The sequence below is a fragment of the Schistocerca gregaria genome, chromosome 3 (genome assembly GCF_023897955.1).
Source record: "Schistocerca gregaria isolate iqSchGreg1 chromosome 3, iqSchGreg1.2, whole genome shotgun sequence".
In the NCBI taxonomy this organism is placed as follows: Eukaryota; Metazoa; Arthropoda; class Insecta; order Orthoptera; family Acrididae; genus Schistocerca; species Schistocerca gregaria.
The window spans coordinates 130,561,406-130,580,910 of record NC_064922.1 but is presented as its reverse complement, the minus strand read 5'-3'; the positions used below and the strand labels follow the sequence as shown (position 1 = coordinate 130,580,910).

The 19,505-nt window shown below is 44.0% G+C and overlaps 1 protein-coding gene across 1 annotated transcript in view; it reads right to left on the bottom strand.

The window, feature by feature from the left end:
* Nucleotides 1-19,505, bottom strand: part of LOC126355278 (gamma-aminobutyric acid receptor alpha-like) — a 195,501-nt gene that overhangs the window by 75,248 nt on the left and 100,748 nt on the right. The window contains exon 5 of the mRNA XM_050005565.1: nt 19,171-19,305. Within this exon, the coding sequence (XP_049861522.1) occupies nt 19,171-19,305 (135 nt within the window). The remainder of the gene's footprint in view (nt 1-19,170; nt 19,306-19,505) is intronic.

The window sequence follows — 19,505 nt, the reverse complement described above, 5'->3', positions numbered from 1 at the left end:
ATTGTCATGACGTCACAAGCGTCAGTGCAGACGTCCGCCATGTTAGCATGGTGAAACATTAGCTTCTGGTGGAAATTTTTTGAAAAAAAAAATGTTGCTTCATTTACAGGAGTATTAATCGTTCTTATTATAGTGCTATGTACAAACCAATAACATTTCATTCGTAAGTGGTCCATCGAAGCTATATTTTCTGTAAAGTACACGAATTTTAGCTACGCTGAGTACTTTTAATGTAGTTGTTTGATTTCTGCAATTTGACAATAGACTTCTTATTAGGATCACTCGAAAAGCGCTCTGGTGTTCTGAGCGCTATGAGAAGGAAGTACAGCAACCAGTTCAGACATAGCAAAATAATGTTCTCAGCAATTTCAGGGAGATGATGTAGACGGAACATGGGTTTAGTTATTCCGTGTAAAAGAAAATACTGTGTTAGGACAGCAGCATATTCAAGCCATATACTTCGCTTCTTGGTTGTTCGAAACGTGTAACAAAAAGAAATTTACATTAATGAGGCCCAAATGCGTCGTATAATTGGCTACCATGGCAGTTTCACTGAATTTCGTGGCCGCATGCTCTTCTGATGCTACTATTCTCACCGGGAAGGAATCTGTATACTCCATCTGTTCGCGTCCAGTGCTCATCTCGTGTTTAACTGCGGTAAGGTTTCCTACACGGTGACAATAATTGACCTACATGGAATAAAATCGTCACAACTTCTGAACGGTTTGCGTTAGGACGTTCAAAGTGCACAGTTGGTCGCGGGTAATTATGGGAAATGAATGCGCATGCGCACGTGCCTTGTCGTGAATCCCAATTTCATTTGGATGGGTTCGTCAATAAACAAAATCGACGCATTTGGCGGGCCGGGAACCCACATTTCGCGATCGAGAAGTCTCTTCACTCACAACGGATGACTGTGTGGTGTGCAATGTCCAGTCACGGAATAGTGCGTGCGACATTCCTTGATCGCTCGGTGCATACCGAATAGTACGAGAAGGCTTTGGAAGACAATTTCATCCGCATTATCCAAAGTGACCCTGATTTCGACAAGATGTGGTTCACGCAAGACGGAGCTCGACCTCATAGAAGCAGGAGAGCGTTTGATGCACTGGAGGAGAACTTTCGGTAACGCATTCTGGCTCTGAGGTACCCAAAGACTACTGACATGGGTCTCAAATTGGCCGTCATATTCTCCGGATCTGAACACATGCGACTCCCTTTTGTGAGGCTAAATTAAAGAGAAGGTGTACAGCAATAGCCCCAAAACCATTGCTGAGCTCAAAACAGCCATTCAGGAGGTCATCGACAGCATCGATTTTCCGACGCTTCAGCGGGTCATACAGAATTTCGCTATTCATGTGCACCACATCACAAACATTGATTGCAGGCGTATCGAAAATATCATAACCTAAATCTAAATATCTGTGGTTACATGATGAATAAAGCGTGTTAATTTACGTCATTTCCATATAGTTCAGTAATTGTCACCCTGTGCGAACATGTTAATTTATGTGCTACTTAGAAATTATAAATATGCAGGTCCTTTTTGTTTTCGTTGAGCTGAATTAATGAAGGAGGGGGTAAGTAACTCTATTCTATTTATTTGTCGAATCAAATCGCGGTACTAAGTTTGATGTATTGGGCGTTAGAAATATAAATAGTGCAAATCTTCTGAGTGCCAGGGTTTATTTTTCACTAAGTATAACAACAGTCTATGCTTCTTCAACACACACACACACACACACACACACACACACACACACACACACACACACACACACACACACACAACTTTCCAGTTTGCTTAACACGCTCCGCGAGTACTGTTTGAGTTACATTCCAACAGCTGTATGTTTGTAGCCAATAAAAATTGCGCACTTGTGATATTTGATGTTTCACTCAAATTAGTCTACTATACCAAATGGTAAAACGTTTACTGTTACACACAAATCGATCCTCAATGTGCACTTCACAACATCAAAATACGTCTTGTATAAGGAAGACGCCTCAACGGGCGCGTGATCATTGCAACAGATTTGTTAACATAAGATTTTTTGTACAAAGCCAGATTCGAAGTATAACAAAATTTTTAAGCACTCTCCTTCATGGCGTAATTTACCGAACAAGATCCGGATTGAGTGAGTACATGAATGAATGTAATTTGGAAAACTGAATCAAGTACCAGGTTTTGTATGAGGGGCGTTCAATAAGCAATGCAACTCATGTTTTTGTTTTGCGATTTTTTTTTTTTGGGTCTTCGTTGAATATTCCAGCTTCAACCTCAGTTGTTACATGAAGTTCCGATAGGTGGCGGTGTTACAAGTAGCCTTCAAAGAGGAGTTTGTAATGGAGGTGCGTTCCACACAAAGAACTGTGATTGAGTTTGTTTTGGCAGATGTACGTAGGAACTGGCAGAATATCTACGGAGACCTGACAGTGAGCAAAAGCACGCTGAGTCATTGGGTGAAGCTTCTGTCATCATCGCTTACAAGGTCGCACAAATCCAGCCTACTGCACACAGCTGTGATTCCAGCAATGTTGGAAATCGTGTGGAGACTCTCATTCGAGGTCATCGACGGATCATAATGAAACAGTTCGTTACTCAACTGGACGTCTGTGGTGGTAGGTCTGACACACTCGTCCGACAGTTGGGGTACTCAAAGGAGTGCGCCCCTAGGGTTCCTCGCCGCCTAACAGGTGACCATAAGGAGCAAAGAAGGACCTTATGTGTGCATGTGCTTGATTCCTACGAGACTCATCGTAACAATTTTTTGGGGAACATTGTCAAAGGCAGTGAAGCATGACTTCATCACTTCAAACAGGAAACAAAACTGCGATCCATGGAGTGGCGCCGTATCACATTCTTCCGAAGAAAAAATTCAAAGCTGCACCCTCAATCGCAAAAAATCGTCGCGACGGTCTTCTCCGACTCTAAAGGAGTCATGCTTCACTGCGATGTGTGTTTAAATGTATTGTGGTACCTCCAGAAACTGAAGAAACGCCTTGAATGTGTTCGTCACCACAAAAATGGAAACAAACTTCTCCTTGACAACGCATGGCCTCACGTAGGTCTGGGTACCCGAGAGGAGCTCACAGAACTTCGCTGGACTGTTCTTCCTCGTCCTCTCCACAGCTCGGATATCACACCTTCCGACTTGCATTTCTGTGGCCCAACGAAGGATGCACTCCTCGTGAAGACCTATGTGGATGATGGGGAGGTGGTTGCTGCAACAAGATTTTTGCTTTGGCATCGACAAGTAGTCCGCCCACGGTAGCTGAGTGGTCCGCGGAACAGAATGTCAATCCTAAGGGCTCGGGTTCGATTCCCCATCGACGCGCAAGTCGCTGAAGTGGCGTCAGATCGAAAGACTAGCACCCGGCGAACGGTCTACCCGACGGGAGGCCCTCGTGACACGAGATTTGAATTTATCGACCAGTAGAGTGGTACCATACGGGCATGAGGGCTCTCCCAGTAAGACGGCCTAAGCTCGTCGTACTGAACGGAGATTGCGTTGAAAAATACTTATTGAACACCCGTCGTAATACGAAAACGACTAATGATTTCCCCATTAATTTACTAGACAGAGACTAACTAAAGAGTGAAGTGCGAAATAATTTCTGCGAAGAAAGCATTTCCTGCGACGAAAGAAGTGGGCGGGTGGGGGTGAAGGGGGTACAGGAGAGGAGGGGGATGTAGGTCATTGCAGCAGCACTCCACCAGTTTCCGCAGCGGAACCGGGGCCCAACGCAGGTCGCAGACGCGGTTTGATGGAAAGCTGGTCTGTCGCGGACGTCGCCGCTGATTCCAGGGCTGCATTCCTAATTGGGTTTTCCAGCACTCAGGGCTGCCGCAGACCGCCTGCCCTGAGGACTTGCTGCTCCACGGCCCGGCCTGCGTTTGGGAAAATCACGTTCTCAAATGGTGTCAGAAACTCGCGAGGGAAATGCAAGCTGCCTCCTTGCTACTTTTGGAAACGTGTGTGGGACCTATTCTAATTTATTTGATTGAATAGATACGTTACAAAAAAGATACATCTCTGAAATTGTTAAGAATGTAATATCTTATCTGCTCATAAATATTCAACAAAAAATAATGCGAAAACACAGACCAGAATATCAGTAAACACTTCCGGGCTAAATTGCCGTGGTCGATCTGTAGAACTTCTTCTCCCTAACGTTTCGTTCTCCGTAGTTGAGAACGAAACGTCAGGGAGAAGAAGTTGTACAGATCGACCACGGCAGTTTAGGCCGGAATTGTTTACTGATGAAGACGCCGGCCGTGGAAGCCTTCATGGGATGATACAGACCGGAATATTTATCCCACTATGGCTCTGGCAAGTGAGGTTGCTTCGTAATGATACAATGTTAGGTTCAAGTATTTTGGAGAGCCCTTGTCCTAGGACCATTTGTGTACCCGGCAGAAGGATAGTCTTGGTGGCCGAGCGGTTCTAGGCTCTAAAGTCTGGAACCGCGCGACTGCTACGGTCGCAGGTTCGAATCTTGCCTCGGGCATGGGTGTGTGTGATGTTCTTAGTTTAGTTAGGTTTAAGTATTTCTAAGTTCTAGAGGACTGATGACCTCAGCAGTTAAGTCCCGTAGTGCTCAGAGCCATCTGAACCATTCGATAGTGTTGGTGTCAGTACAGATTGAATGTACGAATATTACGTACTTCCTCCTGTTAGGTCAATGGAGCAAATCGATTAGTTCTATTTGCATACGGTCCTTGGTGTGCTTGATGGGACTTACGGAAGCACCATTAGTTCACGGGCGTTTACTCAGAGACCCCCCCCCCTCTCCCCCAAAAAAGGATTTTTTTCTACGTTTCCTGTGTCACCGGCAGACGAGAACCCAGCCGTCTGATTCCGAGACGACTACGCACAGCGAACGGACGAAATTTTTACCACATATACAAAGAACCCGATCTCAAATAATCTTGAAAATTTTCTAGACATTTTTATCCTCTTCCGAGATACACAGTTTCCAATACACCTTACTTGCGTACGTAAAATGCGGTTTGAAGCAAAAATGTAGCTTATAAAATGACTTAGCGCTTATAAAAATGATGTAGACTGTCTACGTTTTCATCACAATGGTTTTGGGAACTCCACATTGTAGTATCGAACTACATGAAACCCATGCTGTCGTATCACATACCATTTCCTTCAAATTAATATCTTCAGTATTTATTTCTTTGACTATCTTTTCTGTGAGCATGAACCATTACACTATTACAACAATGCCACCTACAATAGATCTATTTAAAGGAACTAGTTCACTAGTTCAAAGAGGAGATGGCAGCACATACTAAGCTGCTTACACCATTTTTGAAGTTTCAGTTCATCTATACAGACCATAATAGTGGTTCTATAAAACAAGAAATTAACACATACATACGACCATTTTGTTATCTTTCACATACATAATTCACTATGGAATAATGGAAAGGAGATATTGTGTAAATAATCAAAAGTCATTTTATTATATTTATTGCAGTTTTATTGTTAAATGGGAGAGAAAAGACATAAGCTCATTTCAACCAAAAGCTTACAACCCGTTCTTTAGAATCGAACTAGAATTTCAGTCGAGGCTTCGTATTCTCGTACTGTGTCATGTGTTTGTGCTGAAGACTTACGAAACTGGAGAAAACAGTCACTCAGTTCTGCAGTACCAATGGTGTGATGTGAGCCTCGGAAGCTCGGTACTGGCTGTTACTTTCGTACGTGCAGCGACTTCAGTGCAAAGACCAAAACAGTAATTGTGTACCCGAACCTGCCATCTGCTATGAGATCAGTGGAACGAAGCTCCGGCATTCCTACATCTAAGCCACCTATAAGCAGTCTGAACTTATTTCAGAAACAGCAGGTAGCAGTTAGTCATGATGGTCAATTGCCTCCGATTAGGCCGTTCCTCAGATGCGGCACAACGATTATCATAAGCCAAGATAACTGAAACAGTAAGGTATTCAGATCATCCCAAGGATGCAGCTCAGCTGTCAAGTCCCAGACTACAGGAAAACAACTTTTACACGAACATAGAAAAAGATCTATTTTGCAGATATTCATTCGCGAAAAAATTCTAGTTCACTGTAAAAATAATAAAGGAACTGGGTTCTGTTAACTGCGATCCAAATGACTGGAGACTATTAGTCGATTCTAGTAAAAGAAGTCTTCCGGAAGTGATGCTTCATAATGCTAATGCCCTGTCTTCGTTCCCACTTTAGCACTCAGTACAGGTTAAGGAGAATTAAGGAAGTTTGAGTTACGTTTAGGAGAAAACCAAATATGACGAACATCAGTAATTGCTGTATACAGATGTGAAAGTGATATTTTGCCAATAACAAAAAATGGTTCAAATAGCTCTGAGAAGTATGCGACTTAACTTATGAGGTCATCAGTCGCCTAGAACGTACTCGTAGAACTACTTAAACCTAACTAACCTAAGGACATCACCCACATCCATGCCCGTAGCGGTCACGCGGTCCCATACTGAAGCGCCTAGAACCGCTCGGCCGAACCGGCCGGCTCTAAAGAGAAATATAATTGGAAAACACTGAAAGAAGTTACGGTAAATTTTCTAGAAAACAATAACAGATGTGGACTCAGCTGCAAAGCGATTTAGAAAAGATTGCTGTATGGTGTGTCAGGTGGCAGTTGACGCTAAATAACGAAAAGTGTGAGATGATCCACGTGAGTTCCAAAAGAAATCCGTTGGAATTCGATTACTCGATAAATAGTACAATTCTCAAGGCTGTCAATTCAACTAAGTACCTGGGTGTTAAAATTACGAACAACTTCAGTTGGAAGGACCACATAGATAATATTGTCGGGAAGGCGAGCCAAAGGTTGCGTTTCATTGGCAGGACACTTAGCAGATGCAACAAGTCCACTAAAGAGACAGCTTACACTACACTCGTTCGTCCTCTGTTAGAATATTGCTGCGCGGTGTGGGATCCTTACCAGGTGGGATTGACGGAGGACATCGAAAGGGTGCAAAAAAGGGCAGCTCGTTTTGTATTATCGCGTTATAGGGGAGAGAGTGTGGCAGATATGGTAAGCGAGTTGGGATGGAAGTCATTACAGCATAGACGTTTTTCGTCGTGGCGAGACCTTCTTACGAAATTTCAGTCACCAACTTTCTCTTCCGAATGCGAAAATATTTTGTTGAGCCCAACCTACATAGGTAGGAATGATCATCAAAATAAAATAAGAGAAATCAGAGCTCGAACAGAAAGGTTTAGGTGTTCGTTTTTCCCGCTCGCTGTTCGGGAGTGGAATAGTAGAGAGATAGTATGATTGTGGTTCGATGAACCCTCTGCCAAGCACTTAAATGTGAATTGCAGAGTAGTCATGTAGATGTAGATGTAGACTCTGACCACAATCTATTGGTTATGACCTGTAGGTTAAAACTGAAGAAACTGCAAAAAGGTGGGAATTTAAGGAGATGGGACATGGATAAACTAATAGAACCTGAGGTTGTACAGAGTTTCAGGGAGAGCATAAGGCAGCAATTGACAGGAATGGGGGAAAGAAATACAGTAGAAGAAGAATGGGTAGGTTTGAGGGATGAAGTAGTGAAGGCAGCGGAGGATCAAGTAGGTTAAAAGACGAGGGCTAGTAAAAATCCTTGGGTAACAGAAGAAATATTGAATTTAATTGATGAAAGGAGAAAATATAAAAATGCAGTAAATGAAGCAGGCAAAAAGGAATGCAGACGTCTCAAAAATGAGTTCGGCAGGAAGTGCAAAATGGCTAAGCAGGGATGGCTAGAGGACAAAGATAAGGATGTAGAGGCTTATCTCACTAGGGGTAAGATACATATTGTCTACAGGAAAATTAAAGAGATCTTTGGAGATAAGAGAACCACTTGTATGAACATCAAGAGCACAGGCGGAAACCCAGTTCTAAGCAAAGAAGGGAAAGCAGAAAGGTGTAAGGAGTATATAGAGGATACAAGGGCGATGTACTTGAGGACAATATTATGGAAATGGAAGAGGATGTAGATGAAGATGAAATGGGAGATACGATACTGCGTGAAGAGTTTGACAGAGCACTGGAAGACCTGAGTCGAAACAAGGCCCCCGGAGTAGACAACATGCCATTGGAACTACTGACGGCCTTGGGGGAGCCAGTCCTGACAAAACTCTCCCATCTGGTGAGCAAGATGTATGAGACAGGTGAAATACCCCCAAACTTCAAGAAGAATATGATAATTCCAGTCCCAAAGAAAGCAGGCGTTGAAAGATGTGCAAATTACCGAACTATCAGTTTAATAAGTCACAGCTGCAAAATACTAACGCGAATTCTTTACAGACGAATGGAAAAACTAGTAGAAGCCGACCTCGGGGAAGATCAGTTTGGATTTCGTAGAAATACTGGAACATTTGAGGCAATACTGACCTACGACTTATCTTAGAAGCTAGATTAAGGAAGAGCAAACATACATTTCTAGCATTTGTAGACTTAGAGAAAGCTTTTGACAATTTTCGTCACCCTCCACTATCTGAATAATTTCTTTTATTTGATCATACATTTCTTCAATTTCTACGTCATCTGCAGAGCTAGTTGGCATATAAACTTGTACTACTGTAGTAGGTGTGGGTTTCGTATCTATCGTGGCCACAATAATGCGTTCACTATGCTGTTTGTACTAGCTTACCCGCATTCCTATTTCCCTATTCATTATTAAACCTACTCCTGCATTACCCCTATTTGATTTTGTGTTTATAACCCTGTAGTCACCTGACCAAAAGTCTTGTTCCTCCTGCCACTGCACTTCACTAATTCCCGCTATATCTATCTTTAACCTATCCATTTCCCTTTTTCAGTTTTCTAACCTACCTGCCCGATTAAGGGATCTGACATTCCACGCTCCGATCCGTAGAACGCCAGTTTTCTTTCTCCTGATAACGACATCCTCTTGAGTAGTCCCCGCCCAGAGATCCAAATGGGGGACTATTTTACCTCCGGAATATTTTACCCAAGAAGACGCCATCATCTTTTAATCACACAGTAAAGCTGCATGCCCTCGGGAAAAGTTACGGCCGTATTTCCCCTTGGTTTCAGCCGTTAGCAGTACCAGCACAGCAAGGCCGTTTTGGTTATTGTTACAAGGCCAGATCAGTCAATCATCCAGACTGTTGCCCCTGCAACTGCTGAAAAGGCTGCTGTCCCTCTTCAGGAACCACACGTTTGTCTAGCCTCTCAACAGATACCCCTCCGTTGTGGTTGCACCTACGGTACGGCTATCTGTATCGCTGAGGCACGCAAGCCTCCCCACTAACGACAAGGTCGATGGTTCATGGGGGGACGGAAAAAATACGTGGTGGTGCCGCTTAGAAGCAAAGGTTCGACGAATTTTCTTACAATTCTAGCTGTGTTTTTCAGCCAAGGTAAATATGAGCATTCATATTAATTTTCTAGAATACTTGTAATTTATAATTTGTTTTCATACATAAAATCAATAAGAGACATTTATGTGTAGTCTGATTTGTAATGGTTCAGTTACTATATGTGATGACTTAGAAGTGGGGCTTATAGCGGTTAACACGACCAGCATTGACTCAACGACTGCCATCCTTATACGTAACAATGGTTTCGAATCTACTCTCATTTTGATGGTGAGAAATAGTAAAACAATCTCTAGTACGGCCACATGGGCACAGGAGCAGCTGAAAGATCCTATTAAGGCTTCTACAGATGGGTAATCTATAAGATCAGTGGCAAAAGAATAAAGAAGACTTTTCAGTTTACTCCCAGAGAGAATAAAGAAGGGAATAGGTCCCATATCGCTGTTCGCTGTTCAGCGGCAGAAAGTAATTGCAGAACACGTCAAGAAGTTAGCAGTCGCGTTTTATGACATCGGTCCTCTGGATCTCAGAAGAGTTTCATATGAATTTGTTCAAAGGATCAAAATACTTAACAGTTTCTGCTTGGTTGCACGTATAGCTGGTAGAGATAGGTGAGAGTGTTTCCTGAAGACGAATCCCACCATTTCTGTAAGGAAGACAGAACGAATTGCGTGAGATGGATTCGAGGATTCAATAAGGAAGAAATGTCAAAATTCTGCAGTCGTCTAGCTGAGAGATCCAGGAACAAAGATGACACTCAGGATGCAATATCTTCCAGCAAATAAACTCATTTGCAGACACATCTCCAATTGCAGGCCCTAGCAACGCTACAAAGAATATGCAAGGACAGAAACGGCAGCACTCACTAACCCTGATTTCCCCACGAAAAACATTCTAAGAGATATGGAGGCCTTTGCAGAAGAGCATACCAATCCATCAGAAGAAAATTGTAGCCCACGGGAGGAGCCTCGTTGCTGCATTTCGTGATACTACATCGGAGACTGACGTTGCAACCTGTGCGGTGCTAATTCGGACAACGATATTAAAAGTGACGGGGAAAACTGCGCAGGCTGTGGAAAATATGACGAAACATGCTACAGACTGAGGTAAGGCGTTCAGTCAGAATTACTATTACTGGATATAGGCTGCGACTGGTACGCCAAAAACTGTTTTTTCTTGTTACTCAAACATGTTCGGCACCTCTTTGCCATTATCAGTGCATTTCGTTCCTTAAACAACTGTAAAAAATTAACATATTGTGGATTGTAATTGATCTAACAATATGGGGCCTAGAGATTTTGTTCATTTTTAGCCCCTAGAGATTTTGTTCATTTTACATTATACGGTTTTGCAAGACCTTTTGTATGGTAACCTGCAGCGATAGCTTGTTATAAGCAAACCAAACGTTGTAAATGTGAATTTTATAAGAGTCAACACATCCCTTGACAAGGGATTTGTTAATATGTTACCGTGTGGTATATATTACCATATGAACGTAAAATCAAGGTAAGAATAAAAACGAATTCAAAAATATGTTTGGGACCCATTTTGTTAGATCCGTTACAATCTAAAATATGTTCATTTTTTGAAGTTGTTCAGTAAACAAAACACACTGGTGATGGCCCAGAGGTGCCAAAACATGGTTGGATAAAAAGAGAAAACAGTGTACAGGCGGAACCTATACCCAATAATTTTAATTACCAAGACGAAAAAACATGCCAGCAAAACCAGAAGATGAATAGTCAGAATTACGTCGCGTGTTTTCTCATTTACCTGGATCCGAAACTGATTTTTCCTGAGATCGACTTATACCAGTTTTTCCATTTTTCTGCAAATATTTTGCGTCAGTAGCTTGAAAGCCACTACATATTAAACAGGTTCTCCGGTAATATTCGCATCTGTCGGCACTTCTTTTCGTACAGGAAATATTACATTCTTTTTGACGTCTGAGGCTTCATCGTCTGTCTCACATGTCATGCACACCAATTCCCAGGTGGAACAGTTTCCTCATGGCTGGCTGTTCAGAAAACCTCAGTAATTCTGAGTGAGTGCCAACCTATTCGCCCTTCGACTTAGGTCTTTCAGAGAGTGCTCTGTCAAATTCTTCTCACAGCACTGTATCTCCCGTCCCATTTGCGTCTACGTCCTCTTCTCTTGTCATAAAATACGTTTGCTTCGCATACTTGTAGACCCTTTCTATATTTCCTCCACCTTTCAATCTTGCGTTCTTTACTTAGCACTGGTGCGTCATCTGAGTTAATAGTGATCGTACTTATGCTTCTCCTTTTCCCTAATGTTTCTTTATTTTTCCCTCAGGAGTCCTTCAAATAGTCACGTACGCTATTACATTGTAGCTTTTCTCGTTTATCAGTTCTTATTTTGACACTTTGCACTTTCATTCAACATACTTTTGGTTGTTCGTATTCCATTTTGTCTAAATTATTTGGCTCTTTTTTGGATTTTCTCGATTCAGGATTGTGCGTCATCCAAAAATTTCTGCCGTGGAGGATTTTTTTCCTTTTCCCACCTTTTTTCGTCCTGGAATTTCATCAGTTTTACTCGACAATTTATGACCAATAAATTACGACCAGAGCCCACGTCTGATCGTGGAAAGCCTTTGCATATTAAGTTACACTTTCCGAACCTCTGCCTTACCATTGTACATTCCATTTATATAACCTTATTTCGTGATTCTTAAATCAAGTATCAGCAATAGTTAAATTGTACTGTGTGAACAGTCATACAACCTGCTATACACACAGACACGCATGCATACATAGACTGTTGGCTTGAGGGGTTAGGAGAGGTTCGTGTCTATAATCAAATGCCACATTTAGTTCGTCAACGCGTCCATGAGTTGTGATGTGGTGTACTAACATATATTCATCTATCTCACCCAAGAGTTTATTTATTCTCATTGTGGATGGTACAACTTTTGTGTTAAAAGTACAGTTAATCAGTGAATACTTGTATTTACGGTTCATATGCTATACTTTAAAATTCATAGTATGCAGAGAAAATAAATTTTATTTCAAACTACAATACACCTACATTAGATTCATTTTCCTGTCTAACAGTAGATTACAATAACTGCGAAGAGTCTGATAATCTGTTTACTACAAATTATGCCGGTAGTACACTGTGAAGTCACATCTTTTCGTCATTTTTTTTCTGTTTTCCGTCATTCTTTAGTTGCTTTAAAATTCTTAGAGATATGCTCCATCTATGCATCTAATTGAAGACAGTTGCTTCATTGCCATATTCATTTCGCTTCTTTTACTTGTAAAGCATCTTCAGTGGCCTGTAATACACGTTTCTTTTTATATATGTAATAAAAGTATTATGTGATACTTACAATATGTTGCTATGTTACATTTTTGTCATGTTTTTCTCTTATTTTTGGGTTACAATCAACTTTGCTAGCACAAAATTCATGATGTGAAATTGTCTCTCGTTATTACTTATGATTACCAGCATGTTAGCCCATGTTTGTGTGATCCTGGAGACGTGTTCATGAATCTCTATGCTCCAGTTCGCCGATTTCCGGTGCTCTTTCACCCACATTTGTATTCAACACATCGCATAATCACTTTCCCTTTACAGCCTGGGTTCAACATGTGCGTGTTTTCGGTGCGTAGTATTGCGAACTGTCCGTGTGTGTTAACCTTTCGTCTTTTGTTTGTGTTGTGTGCTTGGTTTGATATTATCATTTGATCATTTGTTGTGTGTGTGTGTGTGTGTGTGTGTGTGTGTGTGTGTGTGTGTGTGTGTGTGTGTATGTGTGTGCACGCGCGCATGCGTGCATGTGTGTGTGTATGTACACTCCTGGAAATTGAAATAAGAACACCGTGAATTCATTGTCCCAGGAAGGGGAAACTTTATTGACACATTCCTGGGGTTAGATACATCACATGATCACACTGACAGAACCACAGGCAACAGAGCATGCACAATGTCGGCACTAGTACAGTGTATATCCACCTTTCTCAGCAATGCAGGCTGCTATTCTCCCATGGAGACGATCGTAGAGATGCTGGATGTAGTCCTGTGGAACGGCTTGCCATGCCATTTCAACCTGGCGCCGCAGTTGGACCAGCGTTCGTGCTGGACGTGCAGACCGCATGAGACGACGCTTCATCCAGTCCCAAACATGCTCAATGGGGCACAGATCCAGAGATCTTGCTGGCCAGGGTAGTTGACTTACACCTTCTAGAGCACGTTGGGTGGCACAGGATACATGCGGACGTGCATTGTCCTGTTGGAACAGCAAGTTCCCTTGCCGGTCTAGGAATGGTAGAACGATGGGTTCGATGACGGTTTGGATGTACCGTGCACTATTCAGTGTCCCCTCAACGATCACCAGAGGTATACGGCCAGTGTAGGAGACCGCTCCCCACACCATGATGCTGGGTGTTGGCCCTGTGTGCCTCGGTCGTATGCAGTCCTGATTGTGGCGCTTACCTGCACGGCGCCAAACACGCATACGACCATCATTGGCACCAAGGCAGAAGCGACTCTCATCGCTGAAGACGACACGTCTCCATTCGTCCCTCCATTCACGCCTGTCGCGACACCACTGAAGGCGCGCTGCACGATGTTGGGGCGTGAGCGGAAGACGGCCTAACGGTGTGCGGGACCGTAGCCCAGCTGCATGGAGACAGTTGCGAATGGTCCTCGCCGATACCCCAGGAGCAACAGTGTCCCCAATTTGCTGGTAAGTGGCGGTGCCGTCCCCTACGGCACTGTGTAGGATCCTACGGTCTTGGCGTGCATTCGTGCGTCGCTGCGGTCCGGTCCCAGGTCGACGGGCACGTGCACCTTCCGCCGACCACTGGCGACAACATCGATGTACTGTGGAGACCTCACGCCCCACGTGTTGAGCAATTCGGCGGTACGTCCACCCGGCCTCCCGCATGCCCACTATACGCCCTCGCTCAAAGACCGTCAACTGCACATACGGTTCACGTCCACGCTGTCGCGGCATGCTACCAATGTTAAAGACTGCGATCGAGCTCCGTATGCCACGGCAAACTGGCTGACACTGACGGCGGCGGTGCACAAATGCTGCGCAGCTAGCGCCATTCGACGGCCAACACCGCGGTTCCTGGTGTGTCCGCTGTGCCGTGCGTGTGATCATTGCTTGTACAGCCCTCTCGCAGTGTCCGGAGCAAGTATGGTGGGTCTGACACACCGGTGTCAATGTGTTCTTTTTTCCATTTCCAGGAGTGTATTTTTCTGTGTGTATTTCACATGATAACAGGTTTTGACCTTTACATCAGATCTGAGACCTTCCTTTCCTATTTTTTGAGTATAAGTCATTTCACTTAGTCTTCTGTGCGGTCAGGACGAGCTGCCTTTGGAGTGTAGCGGTAGAGAGCTTTGGCTCGGGAAGCAGACGGCCTTTGTGAAGAAAGTTCTTTTTGAAAAGTAAGCGATGATCGTAAAGAATGGAGCAGCCTCACCCTCTGAACAGCTAACCGTATTTAAAAACGTTCACTCTTTATAAGTCCATACCTCAGAGGCAGTCATAAAAATCCTGAAAAACATGCCATACTGCTTTGGAAATTCATAATAAATAGAATTGAGCAATACTAAGTGGAGACCTTATTGTGAAACCACTCACTCACAAAAGATTCCGAAAATGTAGAAAGTCCATTTCTAAGTTATAAGGACACAAATCGACGTACTGGATCGGTGGCTTTCAGAAGTATCGGAAGCACATGGCAATGTTGCAGAGTTGTGGAATCGACAGGTAGCGAAAGCACAAATATTAAGAAAATTTTTCAACTTCAGACAGCTTCGTCTGTAATTTAAGCGCAAGTAAAATAGGCGACGAATTCTGTGTGTTAGTTTGGCGAAGTAATGGCCCAAATTCCGTGAATCTTCCAATTACCCGTTAATATTCAACAGCCTTCTGAATTAGACGACAGAATAATTAAAGTGAGTTACATGAAAGAAGTGGTCTGTACTAAGCATATAATAATACCCACTTATTCAACCAAAGACATTCTTAAACGTAGGCGAAAAAACCACGAGATAGACTCAGCTCTGTCGGTAACAAGAAACCTGGGAATCGCTACAATTCCAGCGAAAAAGAGTCGATAGGCTGCAAGACTCCTTGCTTGTAAAATTGTCTATCCTGACCGGGAATTTTAATTAAGTGCCGGACACGTTTTTATAACACAAGCTGTAATTATTGTGCGCAATGGAACGAATAACGAGGCGAATTTACGGTAATAGCTGTGGATCGTAAAGTGTACAATTACAAAGAAATTAATTTGATACGAATGGAAGGTGATAACACAAACAAACCCTGAATTAACACGTAACTTTATTCAACTAAAACACACATTCAGCAGATCTGGTAATTTGAGAACATCAGTTGGCTTTACAAATATCCGCCAAATTATATTTGCCAAGTAATCTTATTGGTCTATAGCCTTATTTGAACAAACGAGATAACATGGCCCTTAGATGAAACTCATGTTCTGAAAATTACTCAGATACTTCTGCTGTTGGCCTCACACTTATTTAGAAGTTCATGAATCTACTAAAGCAATACTGGACTTCAGACTGATAATCGCGATGATTTGAGCAAATCCACACCAAGAATTGTCCCACGATGTTGGCGCTGCTACCTATCCTCACTGCATTCACCAGCGTGAAATGTATAGAACGTCACCGTCATGCATGTGACTATGTGGAGCTGGGGGAGCGTTGGGCTTCCACTGGTATGAACTCCGGACCGTGCTCGGCTAATAAGATGAGCGCCAAATACACACAGCACTCCATCCGCGATGGAACGTTACTGCTGCACACGAGATTCGCACACCTCCTCCTTTCTCCACGAACTCGTAGACTTTTAGCTGAACCGCATCGCCTACTATTCTTTGCTGCGAAATGGGTCACACCCACCAATCTCAGAATATGAACATTCAGCAGGCCAAATCCAAGGTGCCTTCTTACACAAAAATCTCGCCAGGGATAATGTGCCGCGATAAAACGCCAATGACTTTTCGTTTTACCCTTCTACTTTCAAAACGTTATCTTCTCTGCTTCATCTTCGTGACATCACAGACGTTTTCTGCCAATCGCTCGATTTCGCGCCCAGCAACTAGCCTTGCATCGGAGGTCCTCTAAAAGTAAAAAGCTGTGCTTGAGGCTGGGTTCTTATGTTTCTACAAGCACAGTTTCTCTGGGGAAATGTAGGTCTGTTGTCTACTGAAGGCACTCCTCAGAGCATGTGACGCTGCTGGTCTCCCACTGACAATCCCCTCTTTCCTGACCTCAACTCAGCTGGAGGGCAGGAGTCGGTCATAAAAGCACAGTATCAGACACCCGTCGTGGCTGCTCTGGCGTGCCGACTTTATTGGAGACGACACGAGAGGCAGCCAGCCTGTGCTGATGTCAGAGGGCCGCTGTTTTCATTACGTTGGTCCTTGCCCTGCCTGTCCCAGATCCAGCATGCAACCCGTTCCTACGAACTCACTGAAAGAGTAGAGATATACAAACAAGACCTGCACTGTGTTATATGTCTTTGAATAGAAATTAGTTGGAAGTTACTACACACAGCCAGTGTAATCCATTTAACTTCAATAACATTATCACTGTATTTTGCCACATCGTTAATCTCTAATCAATATGCTGTCCTACTAAACGAAAAGATGCATTCGAAATGGCTCGCCACTGTTCAAGGCTCGTCACGTAATTCAGACAGCAACATCTTTACACATGTTGGATGGTGGAGAATTATTCAGTGGAAATGCAGGCTTTCTTGACGAATTTGTGTAAAGAAATTTTTGAGGTTAACATGTGAATCTGCCTTTGTATTGTTCCAATGATTCAGGAGAAATGTCAGATTCTTGTTCAGCTCGTTCGTTGACAGCTGCTGGAGTGTAAACTTCTATGCGGAAGGACCAGTCGTTGGGCTAATTTCCAGAAGAAATGTCATGACCAGGGTAAGCGATGGGGCTGATGTGAGTCCGGCCATCAAGCCCTGGTGCTCCCTGCCTATATTTTCGACTGCTTCAGTCACTTTCACATTAGAGTGTTCCTGGCGCACTTCTGTTAACGCCATACTCCATGTGGAACTCAGTTGCCAACTGCTGTCCTAGCTGACAAAATCATCATGCACTCATATTTCACCAATCTCTCTGATGACTGAACCCCAGAACCCATTAGTGAGACGCAGCACCTTTCTTCGAAAACAAACATGTGTCCTTTGTTTATGCAGTGCTCTATCACTGCAGACTTCCCAGTTTGGCCGACATGAACGCATCATTGCATCTCACCGACGTACTGCATGCCACACTGGATTTTATAGATGGCAGGTCTCTACATCCTAAATTGGTCGTTGACTGACACGACCACATACTGAAGAGACACCGCACAGAATCTAGTTTCGGTACAACTGTTGAAATCCAAAATTTGCTATGGTCCTCAAAGACCAGCTAAGGTCACTGGCACCCAGGTGGTACAGTATCAGTTACGAGTGTGAATATAGTAAATCGGCCAGATGCAACGATGCATCTTGCAACACTGTTCGGAACATGTCAGGAGTGTTCGTATCTGGCGCCGGCCGGAGTGGCCGAGCGGTTCTAGGCGCTACAGTCTGGAGCCGCACGACGGCTACGGTCGCAGGTTCGAATCCTGCCTCCGGCATGTATGTGTGTGATGTCCTTAGGTTAGTTAGGTTTAAGTAGTTCTAAGTTCAAGGGGACTGATGACGTCAGAAGTTAAATGCAATAGTGCTCAGAGCCATGAAGTGGGACAAGCATGAAATTGCAGTTGTGGGGAAGGCGGATAGTCGTCTTCGGTTAATTGGTAGAATTTTGGGAAGATGTGGTTCATCTGTAAAGGAGACCGGTTATAAAACACTAATACGACCTATTCTTGAGTACTGCTCGAGCGTTTGGGATCCCTATCAGGTGGGATTGAGGGAGGACATAGAAGCAATTCAGAGGCGGGCTGATAGATTTGTTACTGGTAGGTTTGATCATCACGCGAGTGTTACGCAAATGCTTCAGGAACTCGGGTGGGAGTCTCTAGAGGAAAGGTGGCGTTCTTTTCGTGAATCGCTACTGAGGAAATTTAGAGAACCAGCATTTGAGGCTGATTGCAGTACGATTTTACTGCCGCCAACTTACATCTCGCGGAAAGAATACAATGATAAGATAAGAGAGATTAGGGCTCGTACAGTGGCATATAGGCGGTCATTTTTCCCTGGTTCTGTTTGGGAGTGGAACAGGGAGAGAAGATGCTAGTTGCGGTACAAGGTACCCTCCGCCACGCACCGTATGGTGGATTGCCGATTATGTATGTGGATGTAGATGTAGATTTGAACCATTTCGCATCTACCAAACCGACAAGTCTGCAGTGGCAGAGCTCAGCATCAACGAAGGACACGTTTGTTTTTTATGCTTTGCCGCTCTTATTGTTTGTGTGGCTCGAACTGAATTCCACACGTTGTTAACAAAAGTACGCCATTATTCTTAGCGGTCCAGCGACTATAAAGGAAAATGACCACGACAGTTCGCTTCAAGTGGACGAGTGGGCAACTCGTAGAAACAATGCAACAACAAGACGCCATGTGTCGGCTGTAACCAAGTTAATCAGCATCATCACTGGACAGTACTGATAAAGCAGCTTGCAGTCTTGCTAGGGACTACGAACTTTGCATATGCCACTCCACAGGCAGGGACAGGAGAGTACTGGTAGCGTTACAAGGCGCGTGACAACACAGCAGCGCAGACAGGCGGAGGCTAGAGAAAATGTATCGGCGGAGTACTTGCAGATGGCGGGAGGGAGGCCGTCGGCTGCCGTACCGGACTTGAGGACGTCCGTCTGGTTGGCGGACGGCGTGGCGATCAGGTCGAACTGCGACAGCTTCATGTCCTCCGCGATGGCCACCGTGCGCTGCCGGTTCCAGCGGTACACCACGTCCGTCGTCGTGTAGCCGACTGCAACAGCACGCCCGCCATCTGTACTGCGCAGCAGGTGAGGCACAGGTGGCAGAAAGCACGCTCTTAGCTCTAGCCAGGCGGCTGCCGGGATTTGCACACTGCCCTTCTGTTAAGGTAAGTAGTACCCATTACCATATCTTCCATCCACATATCGGTGTGTCCCAAGAAATAGTCCTCTCTCCTTTGCCCCATCTCCT